This window comes from Cydia amplana, chromosome 6 (assembly GCF_948474715.1).
Source record: "Cydia amplana chromosome 6, ilCydAmpl1.1, whole genome shotgun sequence".
NCBI lineage: Eukaryota > Metazoa > Arthropoda > Insecta > Lepidoptera > Tortricidae > Cydia > Cydia amplana.
Genome location: NC_086074.1, coordinates 19,523,005 through 19,547,566, shown reverse-complemented (window position 1 = coordinate 19,547,566; position 24,562 = coordinate 19,523,005). Strand labels below are relative to the sequence as shown.

The window sequence follows — 24,562 nt, the reverse complement described above, 5'->3', positions numbered from 1 at the left end:
GTGCGCGTGCGCTACAAGATTTTGTAGTTGGTGCTGTGTATACTCTACTATGTACAGATAATTAAATCATGAGATAAATAAATTTTCACAGCGAAAAACTATTACAGTATTTGTATTTCGACGCATTCCAGAGCATATTTATACAATTTAAAACTCTATTCCCTTGACATACGTTCCGTAATAGGAACATAATTAGACATACAGAACACATTTGTCACGATGTGAACGATCTCGGATCGTTTTTGTTCTCGGAACTTCTTGGAATGTGCTGGGAATGCAGTTGATGGTTGACGGATTAGCGATAGACACGCTATAATGTTGCGAAGTTGCGATGCGATGATCTTAACGTCCCACACAATCACATTGGGTTTCTAGCTGCGGTCTAAAAAGCTATCGATTGTGTGATCTGTAATTAGCAAAGGAATGAAATATATGTACGTAATATGTACTCCGATTTATAAGTATCTATCCTATGTCCTCCCTCGAAACTCAAACTATTTCCATACTATTTTAGTCCAAATAAATCGGTTGAGCGGTTTAAGCGTGAAGTGGTAACAGACAGAGCAACTCTCGCATATAGTATTAGGGATAATACGTAGTCTATATAGAATATCTAGAGCCCATGAACGTTGTTTTTATTTAGTGAGAAATCTTTAAGAACTTCGAACAGCAATCGTGAATCCCGAGGCGTGACATTTTTTCAACAATCTTTTGTTTGCTTATCGTCTGTGAGTCAACAGTCGATAAGATAGTGTCAGTTATTCTAATTTAATCATATCTCAATTGCTACTCTGAGAACAAAAAACGTTTATCTAAAATAAAATAAACTTCTTTAGAAACACATACATAGTTTTTTTTATATAAAAAAAATATTGCAATCGATTTCAAATTAGAAGTTTTAACTCTGGGAATCAAATTTTATTTCAACACCTGTTTTTCCATCGGAAACCAATTTAGATTGCAAGATGTCTATTTACAATATGTCTGGAGTTCCATATGTCATCAAAAGTTACAAAAAAACGAAACGACGACTTATGAATACAAGTGTTCTTGATAATACCTACGTTTTGTGTAGTCGACGTAACTTAATAGCTTTTACCTATAATTTTAATTGCTTTATAAGTGTAGGTAGCAACGATTGCTGCTGATTGTTACCTACAGATCGATTGCACTTGATCACGCCATCATTAATCGTTTCATCTGAACTTCTTTATTACCTACTGGGTTTATTTACCTTAATATGTAGGTAAAAACCAGCAGGATTCGAACCCGGGACCTCCTGCTCTATGAAACAGGATTAGTACAGTCACATGTTTTAATTTATGACCCATTTTCGTACCTTGTCACAGTGATAATCAATATGAAAGTCGCTAGAAACCTCATGCTATTGTCACTGTGACAAGGTACAAAAATGCAAAAATGGGTCATAATTTAAAACATGTGACTGTACCTACAGACTAGGCTAGGAGGCTGTTTTTGGACTTATATAGGTACATTCCATCTAGCAATGTTCAAGTTGCAGAATATTTACACAACTTATAAAAAATTCTGGAAAATTGAATGAGAAAATATTCATGCAAGATTCCACTTAGAAAGTTCCCGTTCAGATTAGGGATTATTACTCAATATACCTACTTAACTGTTAACGACTGTTTTATTTAACATTTAGGTACGTCACATTGGCGTCTATGTCAAGAGTCATAGAAATCGAAACTGTAGAAAGGTTTGGCAATAAACTCGCAGAAAAAATAACGAGAACATTACGTGGGAACTTTGCTATTTTTGAAAATTCTCTTCGGCACATTGCTAATTCCATCCTAATACCAAGAAGACTAAAATTAGACCATCTCTGCAGTTTCAAAGGCCCGCATTATCATTGACTAACTCTACTAGGTAGTGCTAATTGAATAACAAAAAGTTCTCTGTTTTTTACAATCTCAGTAGGTACGGAACACTTATACTTAGGTATACTTATAAACAAGTTTAGTACTCTCATCTTATGTCTTGGTTAGCAGACCCTGCACCTATTTTAATCTTTCTGGTTTAGCCCATTGGTTGAATGGTAGAGAATGCCATAAGGTATTAGGTCCGCCATTTGTACTGTGTACAAATAAATAGATGCATTATAATACATGAATATAGTAAGTACCCCTTATGTGTAGTCTTTCTGGATGCCCTTTAAAGGCCATAGTCGGTTTTCCACAGTACCTAAATCGCTCTTGCAATATCATACATGTACATACAGTACCTAACACAGTAAGTGCCCAAACTTACGTACTAAACCTCCATACTAGCTGTATAGAAAAGTGGATACATAAAAGTTATGCCTTTACACTCTTTAGTAGCACCACATTCTTTTCGCATTTCCTAATTGATTCCAATAATTTTTGTCAGTTACCTACGTCAACAAATACCAAGAACAGCTTAATAAAAACGTATATTTCCAATAACTGATGTATGATTGACAGCATTCCTCGGCTCCCGACTGCTTGTAAACAGCCGCTTTTATCCGTCTGTGTATCCGTCTGTCGCTCGTTTGGAGTATGCGCATCCTTTGTACGGTCAACACTAAAAATACCGAATATTCACGTTCCGTATATCTTAAAAATTCGTATTTGGCAAAATTTAATACATTTAGCTAAAAAGTACAAGAAGCGAAAGCCGTTTAAAAAAACTGAGCTTTGTACAATATAATATATAATATGCCATAAAAAATCAATTATACTTATGTAAGTAGTCAACTTCAAAGGCCATAGTCAAATTTCCATAGTAACGTAACGGTCAGAGCGGACTTGAACAGATCAAAGTGAAGGAGTGTCATAATAAAACGTCAAATTTTCATAGAAATTTGACATTAACCATAAAGATAAAGATAAAAGATAAAAAAAGATAAAAAAATTGTTTATTCAAGTAGGCATAATTACAATGCGCTTATGAACGTCAAATAAAGCTAACCGGCTCCAACCCTACACCTCTGCCCCGAGAAGATTTAAATCCTCCCTGAATTGCATGGAGGAGGGTATCTCAATATGGGACCGGCAACAAACTCGGCGGGACACATCTTTTAAAAAAATAATGACATCTTATAATTAATATGCATTACGAGAAAATAAGGAAAAAAAATACTATGATCCTAATCAACATCCTAATTGAGATAGTTTTAGACTTAAGTATATTTTTTAAAGTTTTTTTAATGTGTTGTTTTTCGTTGAAATGAAGCAATTTGCTTCAACTTTTGAAATAATGTACTTCATTTGGATTTGAGTCACTGCCATATGGACAAATACTGGTTATCATTAACAAGTTGCGAAGACTTGTTGTAAATAGGATCTCAATTACATTTGCAACACTTTTAATCAAAATGCCTTTTCCTTATCCGGCTTAAGCCTAACAATGTTTTCTTTTTTACAGGTCTAAACCCAAGGCTCGTCACACCCAGCTGAACTTCAGGCTCGACACACGCGATTATAAACTTTATGCCCACGGGGCAGAGTCGTAAATAGACATGGTCGCAGTCAAAGCGCTGAACTGGCGTTTCGTGCATTGTTTAGTAACGTGAACATGAAAAAGGTAAAGGTTTTGTGATCCTAATTGTTTTTTTAGATATTCGAAATTGGTTAATATTCTATCAGATAGAATCTATTCTAATTAGAAAAAAGTAGTGTCTGAGAAAATTTATAATACCTAGTCCCAATTGACTATACACATACACACACACACACACAAAAACATCACACACACCACAGTCACAGTTTTAGTCGTTTCTACAAGGGCTTGGGCAAGTCCGCAATTACAGAAAAAAAAAAACAATTAAACAATTACAAAAAACTGCACTACTGCCGGCATCTTTCTCTGTCACTCTAATTACGCCTTAATTGATGTCTAATAGAGAGATGCTTGCAATTTGTGAACTTTGATGTTCGCATTAGACCCTCTCTGGGCTCTAAAGTAGAGCATTGCCAATCACGTACTCCGAGTAAGGTCGGACTTTTTAGCACCCATTTTGACAATGGCTTGGGTCTAATTGGTTCACTCGGCCAGCTCCTCTATTAATACCGATAACACCATTATGTATATTACATTCAAATATCTTCTTTCCCGCTCATATAAAAAAGGTTTAGGTCCTGAACCAAGGAATAAAATAGTTTAAAGATCTTTTCGAATTTAAATATAAGTAAGGATCAAGGGCCAAGAACTACTTTCTTGTATCAAATAACAAACTATCCAAACAAAGTCAGTTTTGAATAAAAATGTAGGTATATACCAAAGTAGTAATTTTAGTAGGTAGTAAAATTAATCAGTTGAGACATATCTGGTTCTTGTATCAATTTTTTTTCTGTGCACGCGTAACTAACCAAGTTTATCTAAGAGAGGGACGTAAGTTAAAAATTCAAAAATATTCGATTTTAGCGCTTGCGGAAAGAATCTCAGTCGTGATCGAATATCGCGCGAATATAGTTAATGAATGAATTACGAGAATCACGCGAATTATGAATTCCACGAAATAAATCACGTTTCTGAATAGTGAATAGTAAAATGATGGTGACAACACGTATCGTCTCTCCTTTGTTAAGGTAAACGTACTGGTGCTCGACGCGGTCTCAGTACATGACATCTTGAAACTGAAGTCATTGTCAATAGAGGCGACAGCAGGGTGTCATCTAATGGACATTAGCATGTCGAGCACTAGTACGTTTACCTTACTTGTAGCGAATGAATACAATGTTTGTTTAAATATTGATTCAACTGAATTCTGTCTCGCAGTTAAGTAAGGGAATATTTATGGTAAAGGCATTAACTTTACATTTGAAAGATCATGAATGTTTTTTTTTAAATTACCCTCGAATAACTCATTAAAATAATCGACTTGGTTTCACATTAGATATTTGTATAAAGTCTAAAACATCTTCACGCCTGATTATAAGACACTGACATGAACATTCCTGATGTCGAAAATTTAAAGGGCCATATGTACTGTAAAATGTTGTAGAATACACGTGCGACTCGTGTCGATTTAAAACAATTTTTCGCCACTCGTTGCCTTGCGAATTTCCTACTTTTCGCACTTGTATCGTAATGTACCAACTAATTTTATACATAGAGCACAGCAACTTTCGGAAAATAAGGGTGCAATTAGCTACATGCTTGAATTTTTTGGAAGATTTCAATCCATTATACTCCCCGTGAGATTCAAAATTAAATGTTTCTAATAAACCGGACGATAGAAAAAAATAAGTAATTTTTTTTTACGTTTTTATACTCGAATGTTTACAAAATATTAAAAATAATTGCGGATTCGCATTTTTACATTAATTTCGTGTTGTTGATCATGTTTATTGAAAAAATATTATAAAATATTTTTCATGCATGTAGCTTTATTAGCCAAGTTTGACTCATGCCCGGGCCCGGCACTAGGGTTCCGATACTTCTTTTTTCTATGACGTGATACCTACTTTCTGTAGAAAACTGAGGTGTCGGAACTGAAGTGTGTTTGTAGCGTGAGTCATCCATTATACTGGGTTGCGCATCCTACTGTGATGGTCACTCTATAGGTTTGCTAGGCAACCAACATTATAACAACCTAAAAAGCTCGCAGCTTAATTGCGCCATAACAAACTTTCCGTTTTCCATAATCAAAACAAATTACTGGAATATGTTAAGTGCTTGATTGCAAATATCTGTGCTCGTTAATACGATTAGATAACGCGGGAACATCAAACATTCACCATTTTGTTGTTTCAGATGCCTCCGCCGCATCGGGTCACCGTTTTAGCCATATCCTTCTTAATATGCTTAAGCATAACCTTAGGAGAAGCGAAGAAAGTAACACATACACCCATCTGCACAATAGGTTTTGACTTGGCTTACACAGACTATGAAAAGCCAATCTGCTACCGACTGAAAAGCTCTGAAGCTTTCAAAGACATATTTGAAGACTGCGCGGGAAATCTCTACACATCAGAGCTATACCATAGTCTCAACATCACAAAACCTAACGTAGAACTATGGTCCGGGCACAAGTCCTTATACCCGGGAGGTCCTTTCATAGACTGGTCTTTCTCTCCGTCAATCGGAAAAGTTCTAACCAGTACTTATGACGTGAAGTATAATCCTTCTTTAGGTATAGACGAAGAGCTGTGTGTAGTGATAGATCCTGTCAGCAATTTTACAGCTGTTAGATGCACTGAGAAGCATTATAGATACTGCATGGTAGAACCTTATGAAGATACCTTATCAAAATGCGAAGAACTGACTGATTATTATAGGTTTTGGAGTCCAAAGGCTACTTGCCTGACTCCCGTTACAGTAAGAGGTGGAAAGGTTAGAGCAAGTTGGAGCCAAGCTCAAATATTATGTTCGAAGCGAGGAGGGTCGCTCCTACATCGAGGATGGCGGTATGCCAATAATCCTTTGCTCCATATTAACAAGACAGACTGGACTGATCCTTTGGGCGTAGAGGCGACGGCGGGGGATGAGTTGAGATGGGTTATCGATGAAGATGGTAATGATAAAGTAAGTGTTTTATTTATTTATATGAGCCTAGAGTGTCCCACTGCTGGGCAAAGGCCTCCCTCCTCCTCTTCCACGTATCCCGGTCTTGACCCGCCTCCCACCTCCCACCTCCCACGGGACCGTCGTGGTTGGCCGCGACCCCGGGACGGTCTTGTAGGACCCAATTGGTTGTTGTTTTAGCCCACAAGTCATCTGGTATACACATATTGATAAATAAATCTCTAAGAAACTGCCTCATCTAACTCCATTAGACTGATACCTAATGAAGTTATAATACTTGGGATTGGGCATAGCATATCCACTTTGGCCTAGTTAAAGTGAGGGAATGTACATTAGACATTGAAATTTACTCGAGATATCCTTATTTTATTTTGTGGATTGTGTATTGCCCATTATTATTTCATTGCCTTCATGTCATTTACTTGAATAATATTCATATTTTCAGGTAACAGACTCAGAAAGTCGGAGTTTAGAGGTGGATGAATATATGAGTAACAACTCACTGGTGGCGTTACGAGACAACGCCTGGCATCTAGTCAACAATACTTACACATTCATGGATGTCATCTGCGAGAGGTCAATACATCTGAGGAACGTCAGCTTAAACCTTACTGTTGAAGGGTAAGTTAAACATAACATCTAATACCAATTAGAGATGGGATGAATATTCGGTATTCGGCATATTCGGCAACTTTTCCAATGTCCGTATTTGACCGAATTATTCGGTTTAAGTACCGAATATTTGGCAACCATTTTTATTGTTTGTCTTGTTGCAACACTAAACTGTAAGCTCCTCCAGAACTTTTCAAGTATTTACGTACTCTCTTCCATCTGATCAGGTTACGTTTTCCCGTTGTCATTAAAACACATATGTAGAGTGTGTGCGGAAAGAGAAGAGTCGTGGAATATATTATGGGGCATAATACATTCCACGACTCTTCTCTGTCCGAACTGTTTTGATTAATTGAAAAGTGTAGAAAATTTATTTGGGAGTTCATTGCCTTTTTTGACCGTTTGTTTCTAGAGAATTGCCTGAGAAGCGATTCATCTTTAGCTGCTAATGTAATTGAAGCGTTATCAAATGGTTCATTAAAATGTTATAGATGAACGCCGAATATTAGGTTCGGTAAGATCTGAACCGAACATTCGGCCGAATATTCGTATTCGGTATTAAACTCCATATTCAGCCTATCTCTTATTAGAGAGAAACTGAAGTTAACAGTAAATTACATTTCAAGTAAAATTCGAGGGTATGACTCATTAAGAACACTAAACGATCATTGTTACTTTTCATAGAGGATCGATATTTAGTGAGATCTTTTGTTTGTTGTCAAATAGCTGGTTGGAACGAACCATGAAGGACATTACATAAAAAAATATAACACAACACTACAAATTAATCGTACAATTTCATAAGCCAGAAAAACATTAGAACAGTGATAGTAACAGCACTCCAGTGATACGTTAATCACAATGTCGTGTAGGGTTCAGATTACTTACAGATCGATCACCTGTTATCTCTTTATTACGCTTTCTCCCATGTTGGGGAAATCTGCATGGACATTTATAAATCGCTGTTTACCAGGGTAGCTTTTGTTCTAGTTACAAGAGTACTAGGTACCTACGAAGAATTTCGTACGATGGCACGTCATTTCACGGCAATTACCTATATTGCCGTCTCGCCGATGACGCAGTCGGTCAATGCACACAAGAGTGCTTACATCTTATCAATAGCTTGCCTGTGTGCTAAGAGTAGTAACGGAGCGTTTATATACCTACCACAAATTTTGAGTTCTTTATTATTATTATTTCAGAGACCATGTTGTCCTTTCCGTAAATGACTCAGTCGACGAGTCCAACATCCACTGCTACACCGACGCTATCTTATATTCTCCGACCACCATCAGCAAGATAGCCCTCGACGACAACAAGTACACACTCAAGACCATATCTGACGGCATGTACTGGTGTATTCACAGGGATTCCAGAAATTTCCGGGTGTCCCAGTCCAATAAGGTGATTGCTAAACTAATGATAACGATATACATCTCTAAGGATAATTTGATTAACTACTATATATTGTAATCACAGATATAGGAAGGAAGGAGATCGGGCATGCCCGGCGATTTGTATTGAATACGCCTGTCGCAAGTTCTCGAACACACACAAAGCGCCAGTAATTATAAAGACATCGCACGCACTCACCTAAAGTACGCACACTTGTAGATGGACGCTCCTATTGCACAATACACGCGCATCATTTCAATGTCTGTGTACATGCGAACGACCAGCGAGTCGTGTCATAACGCACGCACACAACGATAATTACGGGAACTGAGCCGGGACACCGTGATATCGATATTTGATCGACTGTCGGAAAAGACTGTGTGTCGATAACTTCATGAACACTATTCAAATATAAATATTCGGAATCATTGTTCTTAATTGCCTATTTATGGAATAAATTTCCTTGTTAAAACAAGACATTTGATTTAAGTAGATATTAGTAGTTTATCAAAAAATAAGGAATGTACAGTTACATAAACTTTACGTAACTGTAAATTATTATGCTTAAATTGCTTAATAATGTACAGTTGCATATATTACTTTATCTACACACATATTAAAAAATGTCATATGATGTGTTCAGAAAAAAGCCATTCGAAATTTGATTGCAATAATAACATCGAATTTTTGATTATTAATTTGTTATAGAGCAATAAAAAACAATAATGTTCTTATCTGTGTTTCTTAAATGCACGTATATTACGTTTAATATTTATAGTCAATTACTGCCCAGTAAAATGAACCCGAGACCTCGTGCACAGTAGGCAGACACTGTAGCAATCTGTGGCATCACTCAAGGAGAGGCTTAAAAAATTGTGGCTTTCCGATACATAAGTAATTCGGTTTTCCTCGATTAGTACTTCTTTAGTTTCCTTTACTTTTCTGGTTCGAGCTCATATCTATTTATTTATGATATATAGTCCGTCAACCAAATCTTGTCAGTAGCAATGTAAAGCAAACTAAAGTAGGGCAACACTCAAAGAGCAGTATTGCGCTAAGAAAAGCAGCAATGTACATCGAACCAACAGTTTTTTTTCCGCTGAGCGCGCCCTGCGTACGTCAATTCAAATTGTCACTCGCGGTTTATTGAAAAAAATTGAAACATGGACGGACAATTTAAAAGCGATGTTAAAACAATGTTAATCAAAATGATGAACAAATTTGAAGATATCAAAAACAACTGCTTATATTCTCTTTGTTCCCTATCTATGTCTTCTAAGTTTACTAAAATAAAATCATATCAAAATGCAGATAATTAGATAGTGCATATATTTGTTATTTACAATATAATATGCCACTTGTTAATGTAAATTAGTGTACTGTTCTGGATGAATATGACATACCTGTGTAATTTTTTTGATTGGTATATATTGTACAATATACATATTAAAAATAAAACAACTGATATTTGGGTGTTTATTTAATTTAAAGGTAAATAAGATAAGGGTCACTTTTCGACTTGGTTGCGTTGTACACGTACATAAACCGCCATAGGTAAGTATTGTCTGAAAAGATACTACCTACTACGAACGCCTTATATTGGGCAAGATTTAATCCTGCAACAAACATGTATGGATTAGGTAGATATTGCGAAAGAACGGCGATATAATCAAGGCTCTTAATACTGTTTAAAAGGTTTACCTTTGTAAATAGTCACAACTGATTGCTGAAAATATTAGACATGTGGGCCTATGGACGGTTTCCAGGACACAATTTATGGTCTTGTTGGATAGATTTAGGTATACGTTTTAATTTTATTTATGCCTTTTAACCCTAAAACAAAAAAACTGAACATAATCTTAAAAGTTCGAAAGAGTTCTTCCAATACTTGTCATAACCTCAATTTTTAGTAATGTTTACCATCAACGCCAACGAGCATGATTGTACATTGTAGGCCCCTTAGCTTTGCTTATTCTTATTTAATGTATTGGTATTTAATGGTGACAGCAGAAATATCTCTTGAAACAGAAACGATTCAGAATGAAAACCAAATGAAAACAAATAAGGTGACGGCTGTCGTTCACGATCCACATTCCACAGATAAAACACAGATGACACGCGTTTTGGAATTATTTGAACACAGTGTTGCTAACCCGCGATTTTTCAAATTTGCCGCCTTTTACTACTGACAAGATTTGGTTGACGGACTTTATATTGAGTATTTATTTATTTTATTTAGGTTATATTTATATGTACTTATACGCTTTATTTTATTTATTTAAGTATTTCTATTTATGTTTATATATATTATTTGTAGCAATGTGTATTCAAAACTTGCATTTCATTAATTTTAGTGATTGTACACTATTGTTTTTGTTTGTCATTCATCGTTACTTTTGTTTATTCGTTTCCTCAAAGGTTAACTGGAAGAGACCCCATACAGGGATAAGTTCGCCTTTGTTGTATTTAATTTACTCTGTAACTATGTTTCTCGTTTTTATTTCCATGTGCAATAAAGTATATACATACATACATACATACATACCATTAGGTAACCAATTACACAAAATTTATACTAAATAATATTATAATAATATATTATATTAAAGACAGTAACCTTGTAAAAGTAATATTGAAATTTTTAAATTATTTTTAGCGTCAACTAACCCTGGGCTGGTTTTATCGATACGTGTTATAGGTGCCGCACAGCACTATCCAAGCGGAGCACATCGCTGCTGCACTATGAGAAAATTTCTCATTGAGTGAATCGTTTTGTACCCAGTTCATTGCGGCGTAAACACTGTACTTTGCAATCATGTTACTTGTACAGCAGCAATGTATAATGAAACATATTAAATGACAAGCAAGTGTAAGCTTACATGGATACAAGTCGGAATATTACGTTGAATTCGTGGTTTTATTTGAAATAAGTAGTGAAACCTATGAAAAGTGATCCCATTGGTCTGGAAATTAATCAAATCACTGCGATGTTTACAAGTAATTATTGCACAACTCGGCATTTTGGTAAAAAACAGAAGTTTTTCGGTGAACAGCGCGCGTGCATACTCGGTAACAACGGACGGCGAACTGGCGGCACTGTATGCTCAATGAGCTAACAACTGCGACACGGCCGCCGGCGGCTTGTCCGCTCTCTAGTATTATATGCTCTGAGATTGTAATCTTTTAGTTATGATGACACTTAGAGACATTTACATCTCTAAATAATTTTAGATTATAGTTTTTGTATCTTTGTGTTTTTTTTTTTCAATACTATTGTTATTGCGTTTTTTGTAATTCGACATTTAGAGGCTTTATACATCTCTATGTTAGTTTGATTTGATATTTGCGGCTTAGTTGTATTTTTAAATTTGCTGTATGTAAATTCCATATTGACGTGTAAAAGTGCCCTTATGGCCTATTTGCTGAATAAATGTTGATATTTGATATTTGATATTTGAATGGTCGTTCGTATAGATATTGAAAAGTGCTGGTGCCAGTACACTACCCTGAGGAAGACCATTTTTAAGGGACCTTCTTTTTCTCCCTTGAAACGATACATATAACCTTTTGTTGCAGAGTAGTTCAGATATAACCTGCTTGAGTTTATAATCTTTTGTAGTTTGATAAAATATAGTTTGGTTACTAGTCTCCTATGTTTATGGCTAATAGGATAGTGTGGACGAACCCAATGTGGACGAACCCTATATCTACATAACAAGTACAACTATATCAAAATAAAGAGCTTTGAAGGAATTATAAGCATGCCATTTGTCACGCTTTTAAATAGGTCTTATTTTAGTGATGCAAGAATTACTAAGTTCATTGCAGCAGTTGTGGTATTAGTTATTAATTAGAAGGCTATAATATTGTATTAATTATTTCTTTGTTTCGTTGTCAGGTCCTCTTCGTCCGCGAGAAACACGTTGAGAACCTCTACGCTATCAAAATACGACTGCGAGGAAGATACAGATTCGAAAACATCGACAAGCAATACAGAATCTGGGAGAGAAAAGTCAAAGAATACATCTACTACAGAACCAAGTATGTCGAAAGATTCGGAGAGATCACCACCACTAATGGCCATGAGGCTGAGGGGCTTCTTCAGAACTACAAAAGATCTACTGGGGATGATTCTGGTGAAGGGTCTTTTAAAGAGACGGATGTTATATACATGGTGAAGATAAAGAGATTGTTTCTGGATGGAAGGACTGTATTGCTCCATGTGCAGTTGAACCCGACAATGAAGGTCGTGCCTCCAGGGTACTGGGAAGGTTTGGAGGTGATGTATATGAGACCGGCGTACTTTTGTTCTGGCGATGGGTTGCCAGGAATTAAACGAGTGGCTTTAGGTAAGATATCATTCTAATAGTAGTTTATGCAACAGTGATATAATAAGGGTTCTTAAAATTCAAGGGTCGAAGTTACAAAACGAGACGTAGTCGAGTTTTGTAAAAAAAGACCCGAGAATTTTAAGAACCAATTATGAGCTGTTGCATACATTACTTTTTCTATGACAGCTGCAGCAAAAAAAAAAAAAAAAAAAAAAAAAAAAAAAAAAAAAAAAAAAAAGTTATTATTAAAAAAAAGAGTTATTATTAAAAAAAAAGAGTTATTATTTAAAAAAAAATTGAGTTGTTATTTAAAAAAAAAAGAGTTATTATTTAAAAAAAAAAAGAGTTATTATTGTAAATGAAAACATACCTCTTTCAATCAAGATGATCGGAACTTGTATCTTTAAAAAAAATAAAGAAGTTGTATTATACTCATAAGATGACTGCTAGCAGTCATCTTATGAGCCTATAGACAAAGCATTCAAATGACATTGCTTTAGATATCACTGTCAGTCATTTAATTGACACATTTAAGTGCTGGAGTAGAAAAAGTAAATTATACAATCGTGATTTAATGACGAGCTTTCCAGTCGATTGCTTGGTTAAAAAAAAATTCACTGTTTAACTAACTGTTATCTCAAATCATATCGAACAATTTATCGGGTACTTCATAGTATGTTTTCTTAGTTCATCGGCTATAGATTAGATCGTCTTTCGATAGGGCTAGCTTTTAAATTGTACTAGATACTTAAACTATCTTTATATCTTGGAATTTACCTACTACGACATGACTAATATTTTTTTTCTACTCCAGCACTTAAATGTGTCAATTAAATGACTGACAGTGATATCTAAAGCAATGTCATTTGAATGCTTTGTCTATAGGCTCATAAGATGACTGCTAGCAGTCATCTTATGAGTATAATACAACTGCTTTATTTTTTTTAAAGATACAAGTTCCGATCATCTTGATTGAAAGAGGTATGTTTTCATTTACAATAATAACTATTTTTTTTTTAAATAATAACTCAATTTTTTTTAAATAATAACTCTTTTTTTTTAATAATAACTCTTTTTTTAATAATAACTCTTTTTTTTAATAATAACTCTTTCTTTTTAATAATAACTCTTTTTTTTTAATAATAACTTTTTTTTTTTTTTTTTTTTTTTTTTTTTTTTGCTGCAGCTGTCATAGAAAAAGTAATGTATGCAACAGCTCATAATTGGTTCTTAAAATTCTCGGGTCTTTTTTTACAAAACTCGACTACGTCTCGTTTTGTAACTTCGACCCTTGAATTTTAAGAACCCTTATTATATCACTGTTGCATAAACTACTATTAACACATCGCTAAAAGGCACGGCACGGTTTATTGGATTTTTCTATAATATGTATAGTCATTTTTACGAATCTATATGGCATTCACGCGGAACATTTGAAAGTTAGGTACATTGTTTATTAAGGGCGGTAAACAAGAATTTACGAAAGAGCTCGTAATTCCTGTACCGCTCGTGGCACACACAATATGTTTCATCACGAAAAAAGGGAAATAAATGAAACTTCCGCCTAATTTCGTACGTACATTACGGACCGTATCGCCTACCAAGTGTGATAAAAAATACATTACCTACCTACAGCACTAGGTCAAAATTTAGCATTTACGGACCGCATCGCCTAATTATGTAATAAATAACACCTTTTACGAGCAAGTGTGATAAAAAATAATATTTGTGTTGCAAACATGAAACTCATCCAATTATAATACTCGCAGCATGGACTTGGTAATTGCGCCAAATTATCTCATTGAGTTCCGAGTATCAAGTTCAGAGCACCAAGGGTCAGACTCGGAGCAAAATTATATTACCTACCTCTACGTAAGAGTGATAGTCTTAAGGTGCAGCAGGTTCAGCCAGCAGAGTTTTTGAAAAAACAGCGCTTTTTGGGTATAAATACGGATACGGTTGCAAAAAAAATTAGCAATCTTGATGATCCATATTTTTTGCCTTTCGCTCGATGGCTCATGAAATAGATCTAAAACTCACCTAACAAATTTGTTAACAATACAAGTATTTGCACAAAAGCTGAAAATAAAAATAAATATACGATTGGTATATTTTTTAATATCTTGGGATCGACCATAGTGGTGAATCGTAATGTGAACCTAAGTATTATGGATTTGCGTAATATAATATTATTAAAAAAAATTAACATATTATAATTGAGCCTAAAAGCAACTTATCATATACCTATACATTGAACCCATGTCGCACCATATTTGAATTAGTTAATTAGTTCGTCCAATACATATTGTGCAATAAAGTAGCTGACAAAGTGAAACATATATGCCACCTTAAGCGCACGTAATCGTGCTCATTCCTTGTTTTGTTTAGTCGTCAATTAAACGCTCTAGATCTTGATTACTATTTATTATACCTACGCCTTAAGTGTGGAGAGATCAGCGCTTAAATCTAATTTGTTTATTTTTAAGAGAGTTGTACAGTCGCCATCAGTAATATCGAAATGGCCAAGGTGTTCACAATATCTGAACACGCACTCTAACGCCCTGACAATAGAGGCATGTTCAGATATTTGTGAGCGCCTTCGCCGCTCCGATATATCTGATGGCGACTGTAGACACATTTGAAATTGGACAATCTAAATAGGGTCTACAGTTGCTACCCTGTACAAAGAAAGTTTTAATTTATGACCCATTTTGTTCCTTGGTATAGTGACAATAGTATGAGGTCTCTAGGGACTTTCATATCGATTGTCACTGTGACAATGACAAGGCACTAAATGGGTCATAAATTAATACTTTCGACCATACTTATTTACGCAATTAAACTTCATTATCTTTAACCCATATTCAGAAAACTGAATATAAGTACCGAAGATACCCTTCAGTTTCCCATATTAGGCCTAATGACTATAGGCACCATTCATATTCTTTTTACAACATTTTTTTGCTTATAACTAATTTTTCATTCTCGCTGTGTTTTAATTACCTTTAGGCAGGCACTTTTGTATTCCGCAGTCAGTTACTTACTACGCATATGATATGTGTATGATCTCATGAAAATATTGACTTTTAAATGAACCTGTGTATCATCATGGTTTACTTTTAAACCTTGGACTCATTTCAAGCCTTGTACTTATAAGTAAAGGACTACTCAAGTACTCAAGTGCGCCGTTGCTCAATCACATAAAGGATGATTCACGCTACAACGGTCCGGGGCGTCCGACACTTCTGTTTTCTATAGAAAGCATCACGTGATCAATCACCTGTCATAGAAAAAGAAATGTCAAAACCCTCGGCCTGGGCGCAGACCGTTCTAGCGTGAGTCATCCTTTATTGTTCATTGGCCGCTTACGATCATTTTGTATATAAAACTATCAGGATAAGAAAAAAACATCAACAATGATGAATGTCTTTTATTACTGTGCGAATATCTATGTATCTGACTGGCTATCATGTAATGTATTGTATAAACCATCGCTCATACGGGGAGTTTTTTCCCCTTCGGCCGTGTACGTAACCGACCTTTCGTAACTGGTAACGAAGGAAGAAAAAATGATCTTTGTACGATACTGGTTTCGAATAAAGATCATTTTTTTCTCGTACGTAATCAGTCACCATCTTTCGAAGGTGGTTCGTAACCAGTTACATAGTAAGAATTAATTTTCTTCATACGATCCTTCGCCTAGACTAAGTAAGGACTAGATTACATAACGAAACTGACTGACTGACTGACATATGAACGCACAGCCCAAACTGCTAGTTCTAGAGATTCCAAATTTGGCACGTAGGTTCCTTATAAGGTCTAGGGGTGCACTAAGAAAGGATGTTTCAAAATTCACCCCCTAAGGGGGTGAAATGGGGGTTCAAAGTTTGTTTGGGGAAAACCTCATTTTTTAGTAGTCTTAGTACGCCGGCGAAGCCGCGGGAAAAAACTAGTTAATTACAAAGAAAGGCTTAATAGATCTATATTATCATTTAATTATAATTTGGTGCACCTAGTACACTAGCAACTGTATAATGAATTAAAATAATTGCTTGGCGCATAATGTAATGATCCGTTTAAGGGCATAATTTAGTATCGTATTCCCGATTTAGGATCAACTCGTCACACCAAAATTTTGTTCTAACCGGTCATACTGCAGAAAGCAATAATATTTGTTTCAACCCGTCACAAGTAAATTTAGTTCTATTAAGTCACATAGGAATTTTGTAGCTATTGATGATTAAAACATTTTGACTCAGTTACGTATGAGGAATAGATAGTCTTTTTTCGTAATTTCAAATAGAAAATTTCTTCTCTCGTAACTATGGTTACGTACGAAGAAAAAATAATCTTTATTCGAAACCAGTATCGTACAAAGATCATTTTTTCTTCCTTCGTTACCAGTTACGAAAGGTCGGTTACGTACACGGCCGAAGGGGTTTTTTCAATCCTTGTGTTTATTATTATGAAGTAGACCAAATAAAAATGAATTCCTTGTTAAAATTTTGCGAGGTGAATCAGGTGTCTCTTTTACTATGGGACCAATCCCCAAAACGCGAAAAATGTTTGGGCTGACATCTGTTCAGACAAAATGTTTGAGGCCATAACTATTTCGTAATTTTGGGTTTTGTGAATTGAAAGATAAGATAAGATTCTTATTGTAAGATTAATTACTTAATTTTAGTCCCTCTGAATTTTCAAAGCACACAGATATTTAAATTCCCATACATCGTTTTCCAGGCCGTTCCGTGATCACCACCGGTTGCCGCAACCACACCTGCACAGGGGACTTCAACACCGGCGTCTCTTTCGTTATCACCGAAGCTGACAACTGCTCTATGCCGTCTGAGACCGTCACCAGCAGGGAGACTAATATTTCTGTCTACATGCCGACGGCTGAACCGAAAACTACTACAGTTGTGAGTATCATTCTAGACCAGTGCACTCGCAAACACATCTGGAAGATGTTGTTTGTCATCATCCAAGCTGATAACTGGTCTACGGCGTCAGAGACCGGCACCAGCAAGGAGACTAATATTACTATCTACATGCCGACGGCTGAGTCAAAAACTACTACACTGTGAGTATCATTCTAGAAAGTGCACTCGCAAACACACCTGCAGGCGTATTATGGCTGGATTTATCCACGTGATAAAACAGCCGTCAGTTCGGTTTAAAATAAAAATAAAACTGCCATAACAAATATTAATATTCGCTTATCAATATTGCTTTGCATGGCAAATTCACTGCCGAAGCATGACAATGCAAGATACATGCTGTTAACAAAATGCCTTTTCTCCTGGAGTGTTTTAGAAAGTTCATTACAAAACCACAAGCGCCGTAGATTTTTGATCAATTTCAAAAGTGGAAATATTCGCTGTTCTCGAGTGAGGTCTTGGTAGCTCAAGGCAATGGGCTATAATGAGCTATTGGATAGCCCCTACACAAAAAGTGTTTTACACATGTATTGCATCGGATTATATGTCTATAAAATATTGCTTCAATAAGATCTGTTATTTCTACAACACTCCTGTGTTATTTTAAGTCTACCATTATCCATCATGCCACTAACACTAACCAAAAAATTATAGCTTAGCGATGGCATGGAGAGAAATCAGGATGACAGTCTCGAATCCACCCAAAACACCCCCTGTACCGAAGAAATCACAACCACGGAACCCACACAACTAACCACGGTCAACACATCATATAGCAATGAAGTGACTACGGAAGAAGTGGCGACGACAGAAAACGTGTCTACGGCAAGGCCTGTTCTTCCAACGTTCTGGCCACGACCACCCCCCACTACAACTGAACCGCCGTCACCTGAACTGACTACTACTACTACTACTACTGCACAGCCTAGACCACCGGTAAGAGAAAAGAGATACATCTTTGCTGGGTGTACTGAAAAATGTTGGTCTAAAGATTCAACACATTAATACGGTACCGGTAAACTGGGTTACTTTGAAACGCAAGGAAAAAATATTGATCATCGATTTTTAAACTACCTATATTAAGGAATTGGTTTCTGAACTCTTTCATCATGTATTTCTGTTAAGGTACCTAGCAAAACAAATTATAAAAAAGCTTGCGTTAAAAACCCAAGTCCCTATTTTTCAAAAATTGATAATCAATATGTTTCCCCACCATTCAAAGAAAGTCCAGTTTACGGTAATGAATCTACAAAATAGCCTAGCTGGCAATACAAATATTTTTTTAAGAGAAGGCAATGAAATAAGTCCATCAATTACAATTTAATTATCCAGGCTAATTAACCTGCTCTGTTGTTTCCTACATTTCATTCATGTTTCCTATATTTCAACTATAATTTAGGATCAAGTATCATTGGAGGTTTTTTTTAATTTTTTTAACATGGGTTGTTTCATTTAATTTTGGTTATCATGTTCTTCATTCGGCTGTATTGCATGATAAAATTGCATGTGAAACATAACCATATCGCTCTGGAAAGCTCATTAAATGTTACTTTATCTCTGCTACCTAATTGATTAAAATGTCGTATCTACTTAAGAATATTTTGGTAAATACTCAGGTGAATAACGACATACTCGCAAAAACTCTTATTGCGAAATTACGTATGCACTAGACTTTCATTGTGCACGCCCTCCCTTTCGCTTTTAGAGAAGGGACTGGGAAAGAACAACGTGACAATTTGCTAACGATGTATTAAGCGTCCTATAAAAACGTTTTTTAAGCATAAATATTATATTTAATAAACGTAGTTTATCTACTGTAATTATTTTTCAATACTTATTTAAAAATAATTGGGGAATTTTTATTTCAATAATATAAAGGTACATACAAAACTTAAGAACTAAAACCCGTTCTGAGCCATGCCGGGTCCAAAGGTTCCCATCACACTTGCAGCGTTACCCCGCTGTATGGCGATGGAGACCTGTTGGACAAGCCATGACTCAGAACGGGGGTCATTCCATTTCATTATCTTTAATTGTAATTTGAATAAATAGGTTTCAAGTTGTGAAGGGGTTAAATGTAGCTCGAAATGGTTTGTGTAATATTACACACGGTTGCTGCGTCGCCATTCCTTTTTCTTTGAATTTGGCTGGACACGCTACCGCGTGTCTAGATAACATACAATCCGCATTTCTAATGCCAAAATGTTTTCTTTACAAATTTCAGGAGGAACAGCTACAGCAAGTGTTGGACGATTTGGAAGCAATGATCAATAATGACACCATTTCCATTATGATGGACACCGCTAGTGACGCTGTTGATCAGGTAATTTCAATTGTCTAGTACTGAAGCACAACTGAAGCTTATCTGTCCTTTGAAATTTGAGGTGCTGTCATTTATTAAAGAGTATATATATAGGAATATATGATATAGGGACCCTAAATAACGACAACAAAAAATAAAAACAATTAGTAAAAGACCAAAACAGTAAAACAAAAAATTAATAAAAAAGACAAAACAAACAAAACAACAAAATATAAATAAGTACCATGTGGGTCACAAAATAATATAGGTGGTTTAATTTTTGTGTCCGGATTTAAATTAAATAGGCATAAAACTCATATTTCTGATCTAAACATAATATTTTCGTTCTACATACTGATTTATACAGAGCCCTCCCCGGTAATAGATATTCACTGGAATTAAAACCGTTAGATATCCGAGCTTAAAACTTGAGTATATTTATATTTCAGGTGGATGCACTCCTGGATATGGAAGATGAATTAGTGATTCCCGGCCAACTACTTCACCTAGTCGATGAACTGGCCGCCAGAGTAGACCTGAATGGTTCTCACCATGCGCAGGCCATCGCCAACAACATCGCCATGCTTATGGCTGACTCGAGTCCGGAGAGTCCGGTGAAAGGACTCAGGATTGCTGCCCAGGGTACTGGGGCTGAGGTGTTCTCTGCTGATGCCTTTGAGATTATTTCCGGTAAGTTCTTTTTGACTCGTTGCCAACAACATCGTCATGCTGACGCGAGTCCGGAGAGTCCAGTGAAGATTGCTGCACAGAGTGGAATGAGGTGTTTAGTGCAGACGTGTTTGAGATTGTTTTAAGTGAGTTTATGCAGAAGCCATTAACTAAGCAAATAAAGCAAACACTCGTAGTCGTAGCAAATTTATTTCTGTCATTTTTGCCGCCAAAACAAAATGGTGGTAAAAAAAGTTGAATACTTCCAAGTTGCTCACACTGTATTAGAGTAATGCTATTTTCTGTTATTTGTCGATCTGTTAATCAAAATGAATGTAAATTTTATTAAATACCTATTGTACTTATGTCCTCAGTATTTGTACACAATATATGTGATTTACATGTTAGACCAAAAAATACTAAGCTATAAGCAGATTCTCTAGAATTGGAACTTGCCCAACTTTGTGTTTTTTCCAAATTACAGAAGAAGTGAACGCCACCCACCTATACGTCGATGAGAGTGAGGCAGTCGTTCACCTTCCAGAATCAGTCGCCAACACATCCCGTCGCATCAGCTTCGTCGTCTTCCGAAACGACCGCGCCTTCATGCCTAGCCATGGGCTCTATTCTGTCAACAGCAGAGTTCTTAGCATCAAGATTGAAGATCTCACCCAGTTTCCTGATGGGGAAGTAAGTTGTCTTGTCTTTATTATCTCTCTGTCTCTCTTCGATCTCTCGTTCTTTTTCCAACTTCGCTTTCTTTTTCTCTTTTTCTTCTCTCTGCTTTCTCTCTTCTTATGACTACACCGTCTTTCTTACTTCCTAAATTTATTTCTCTCCCGCTGTCTTGTTTTTATTTATTCTTATCTAAATACACTATTTTTTGCTCTGACACTTAAATATTCAATGTAAGAAATACATTTATTTTGTTTTCTAATTATTGCTCAATTGTTCATAGTCACTACAATACAAAAAACTTTATAGTTTCCAATTCTCATTTCAGGTAATAGATATCCATCTCCGACCAATAGCAGGCGACCTTGAACGGAACCAAACCCGCAGCTGCGCCTACTGGCACTTCCTCGACGACAACTCCGGCTACTGGTCACAAGATGGCTGCACTTTTATCCCGTCCTCCCAACCCGGCCAACTGGACACCTGCCGCTGCGACCACCTCACCCACTTCGCTGAGGTCCTGGTACCTAAGACTGTCTTCTCAGAGCGAAACGAGGCGGTTTTAGAAGTCCTTTCCATCGTAGGATGTGTTCTGTCTATCTTTGGGTTACTTTGCGTTGGTATAACAGCAGCTATATTTAGATCCTGGAGAAGAGACTTCAGTAACAAGATTTGGTTGCAACTCTGCATTGCAATCTTCATTCTAATAGTCTGTTTCTTAGTTGTAGTGTTCGCCCATTTCGATCATTACGACGTGACATGTTTGTTAGTCGGTGTCTTGTTGCATTATTCCGTTCTAGCATCGTTTTGCTGGATGCTTGTGGCAGCTGTTTTATCATACAGGAGACTGGTTTTAGTTTTTACTAGGGATGCGTCTCATAAGTTGTTGAGAGCTTCGGCATTTTCTTGGGGGACTCCATGCGCAATAGTAGGAATACTTCTTGCCGCTAGTCCACATGCCTATTCAGGTCAGTTTGAGGAGATGTCTCCAAGTTCAAGCTTCTGCTATCCATCCGGACTTGGACTTTGGTTGACGGTTTACGCGCCTATAGCTATCATGTTACTCGCAAACTGGACGCTATTTGTTCTAATAGTTCGTTCCGTGTTTGCTTCTAGAAGGATCCAGAGACACGGCGATTCTAATGAAGCCTTAAGATGCGCTTCGGTTAGCTGTCTCTTGGTCTTCCTGTTTGGTTTACCCTGGATTTTCGGTCTATTTGCTTCAAACATTGTCGCGGCGTATATTTTCACGTTGACTGCAACTTTCCAAGGTTTCGTTCTCTTTATTTTCTTCGTGTTGGGGAATAAAAAGACCAGAGATCTGTGGTTGAACAAGCTGAAAATTAAGCAGACCCAGAAGATACCAGTCACATCGTCGACTTATACCAATAATAAGAGCCAGAACTCTGCCTCGGAGTGGAGGAAAGGACGGTCTACTCCTGCCACTATTGAAGCTAACGCCTCCAAGCCCAGATCTCTCTCTTCTCCTGATGAATCCAGGTTTTCTTGACAGAAATGAGAAATCAAAAAGTTCACAGAAGTTATCTTCAGAGGTCCTTGCCAGTTCGTGTCCTATTTGCGTATCCAAAATTTTCTTTTGGTAACTTTTTTATTTGAAAGTTAACTATAAGATGTATCGTCTCGAAAATTAGCTCGATCGACTTGTATTCGTGTAAATTGTAGATTGTAAGTGACTTCAGTATTTAGTCTTATTTCTTTGACTTTAAGGAATTCGCCTTAAGGAAGTGCGATTGAAACCATTAGCCACTGAAATACAAGTTTGATTTTGTACTAAACAGGGCCATTAACGAAATCAGTTTTTGAATAATTAAGTTTGAGTCCGACCGCGGTGAATTTTTCCAAAGAGACTGCCAAGAGTGTTACTGGACAGGTTACGAGTTCTAATTTCGGCAACAGTTTTTTCTGATTTTCCTTTTAGAAATGATCATAAAATGTGACACGCGTGATTTCATTCACATACAACGACATAATGGATGTACTGTATCTAGTAGAGGTATATATAGAAGTTTTTATCTAGTCTGAAAATGGTTTTAGCTGTTTCATTTTTGTAACTTTCACTTGTTTTACATAAATTTCTTCATTATGCAGCAAAGTGTTACCAAATATTAAACTATAATAATTAGATTTCGTATTAGTTGTTAGGTATTAAGTAAATGCAATTACCTATTCAGTATTTTCATCAACACTAAGGGGAAAAGTTTCTTGTAAATACACATTTTTGTAAACATTAGTTTTAAACTTAAATGTAAGAGAAATGGATTGTACAGACAGAACAAACTATTAGAATATACAGAAATATTTATTGAAACTATAAAGTTAATAGTTAGGTGTAAGAATCGAGGCATTTAATGTTGTAATTGGAATAAAGTTATACCATTTACTTTAATAGTGTTTTATTTATTAAATTCTACCTAATTCTACCTAGTACCCTGCACTGTTGAAGTACTAATACAGATTTTACCGTGACGAATTTTCTCTAAGGGCTCATTTAGACGATGCATGCGAGTTTACCATGGTCCCACCGCACTGTGTTTATTTTCCAAAAACGTTTCCTTCCCAACTTAACTAGACGGAGCTCCACATAAAATACATAGGTTAGAAGTTACTCAAGAAAATAGCCAAAAAATTAACATTCCCCCCTTTTATCTCCGAAACTACTGGGTCTAAAATTTTGAAAAAATACACAATTTAGTTCTTTACCTCTAGCTGACAGGAAAACCTATCAGAAATTTGCAGTCAAGCGTGAGTCGGACTTAATGTATGGAACCCTTGGAACGCGAGTCCGACTCGCACTTGGCCGGTTTTTATACTGTTCCGTGGAATTTTAAGTGAACCCTAACGAGCACTGATTATGTCGACTACGAATGAGATAACACCAGATAACCGACAGTGTACGAAGGTGATAGCAACAAGTGGGTGTGCGAAGAACAAATGATTCATAGTAAGTATTAAGTTAATAACAGTTATTTAATCTGTTAATAGCATAATAATTACTTAAGCAATTTAAAGTAACTTACCGTGTGATGAACTTGTAGGTATTGCATCTTGTTTCGTAAATGTCATTCGAATTGTCGGTATTTGAAAGAGTTAGTGGGTCAGACTCAGTG

The 24,562-nt window shown here is 36.2% G+C and overlaps 1 protein-coding gene across 1 annotated transcript in view; it reads left to right on the top strand.

The window, feature by feature from the left end:
- The window catches only part of LOC134649045 (uncharacterized), a 45,662-nt gene extending 22,462 nt beyond the window's left edge, over nucleotides 1-23,200 (top strand). Inside the window, exons 2-11 of the mRNA XM_063503756.1 lie at nucleotides 3,412-3,570; nucleotides 5,743-6,513; nucleotides 6,959-7,134; nucleotides 8,328-8,529; nucleotides 12,419-12,869; nucleotides 17,592-17,770; nucleotides 20,013-20,111; nucleotides 20,540-20,780; nucleotides 21,244-21,449; nucleotides 21,763-23,200. Coding sequence (XP_063359826.1) covers nucleotides 3,562-3,570; nucleotides 5,743-6,513; nucleotides 6,959-7,134; nucleotides 8,328-8,529; nucleotides 12,419-12,869; nucleotides 17,592-17,770; nucleotides 20,013-20,111; nucleotides 20,540-20,780; nucleotides 21,244-21,449; nucleotides 21,763-22,944 — 3,516 coding nt within the window. The 5' untranslated portion in view covers nucleotides 3,412-3,561 and the 3' untranslated portion in view covers nucleotides 22,945-23,200. The remainder of the gene's footprint in view (nucleotides 1-3,411; nucleotides 3,571-5,742; nucleotides 6,514-6,958; nucleotides 7,135-8,327; nucleotides 8,530-12,418; nucleotides 12,870-17,591; nucleotides 17,771-20,012; nucleotides 20,112-20,539; nucleotides 20,781-21,243; nucleotides 21,450-21,762) is intronic.
- The last annotated feature ends 1,362 nt before the right edge of the window (nucleotides 23,201-24,562 follow it).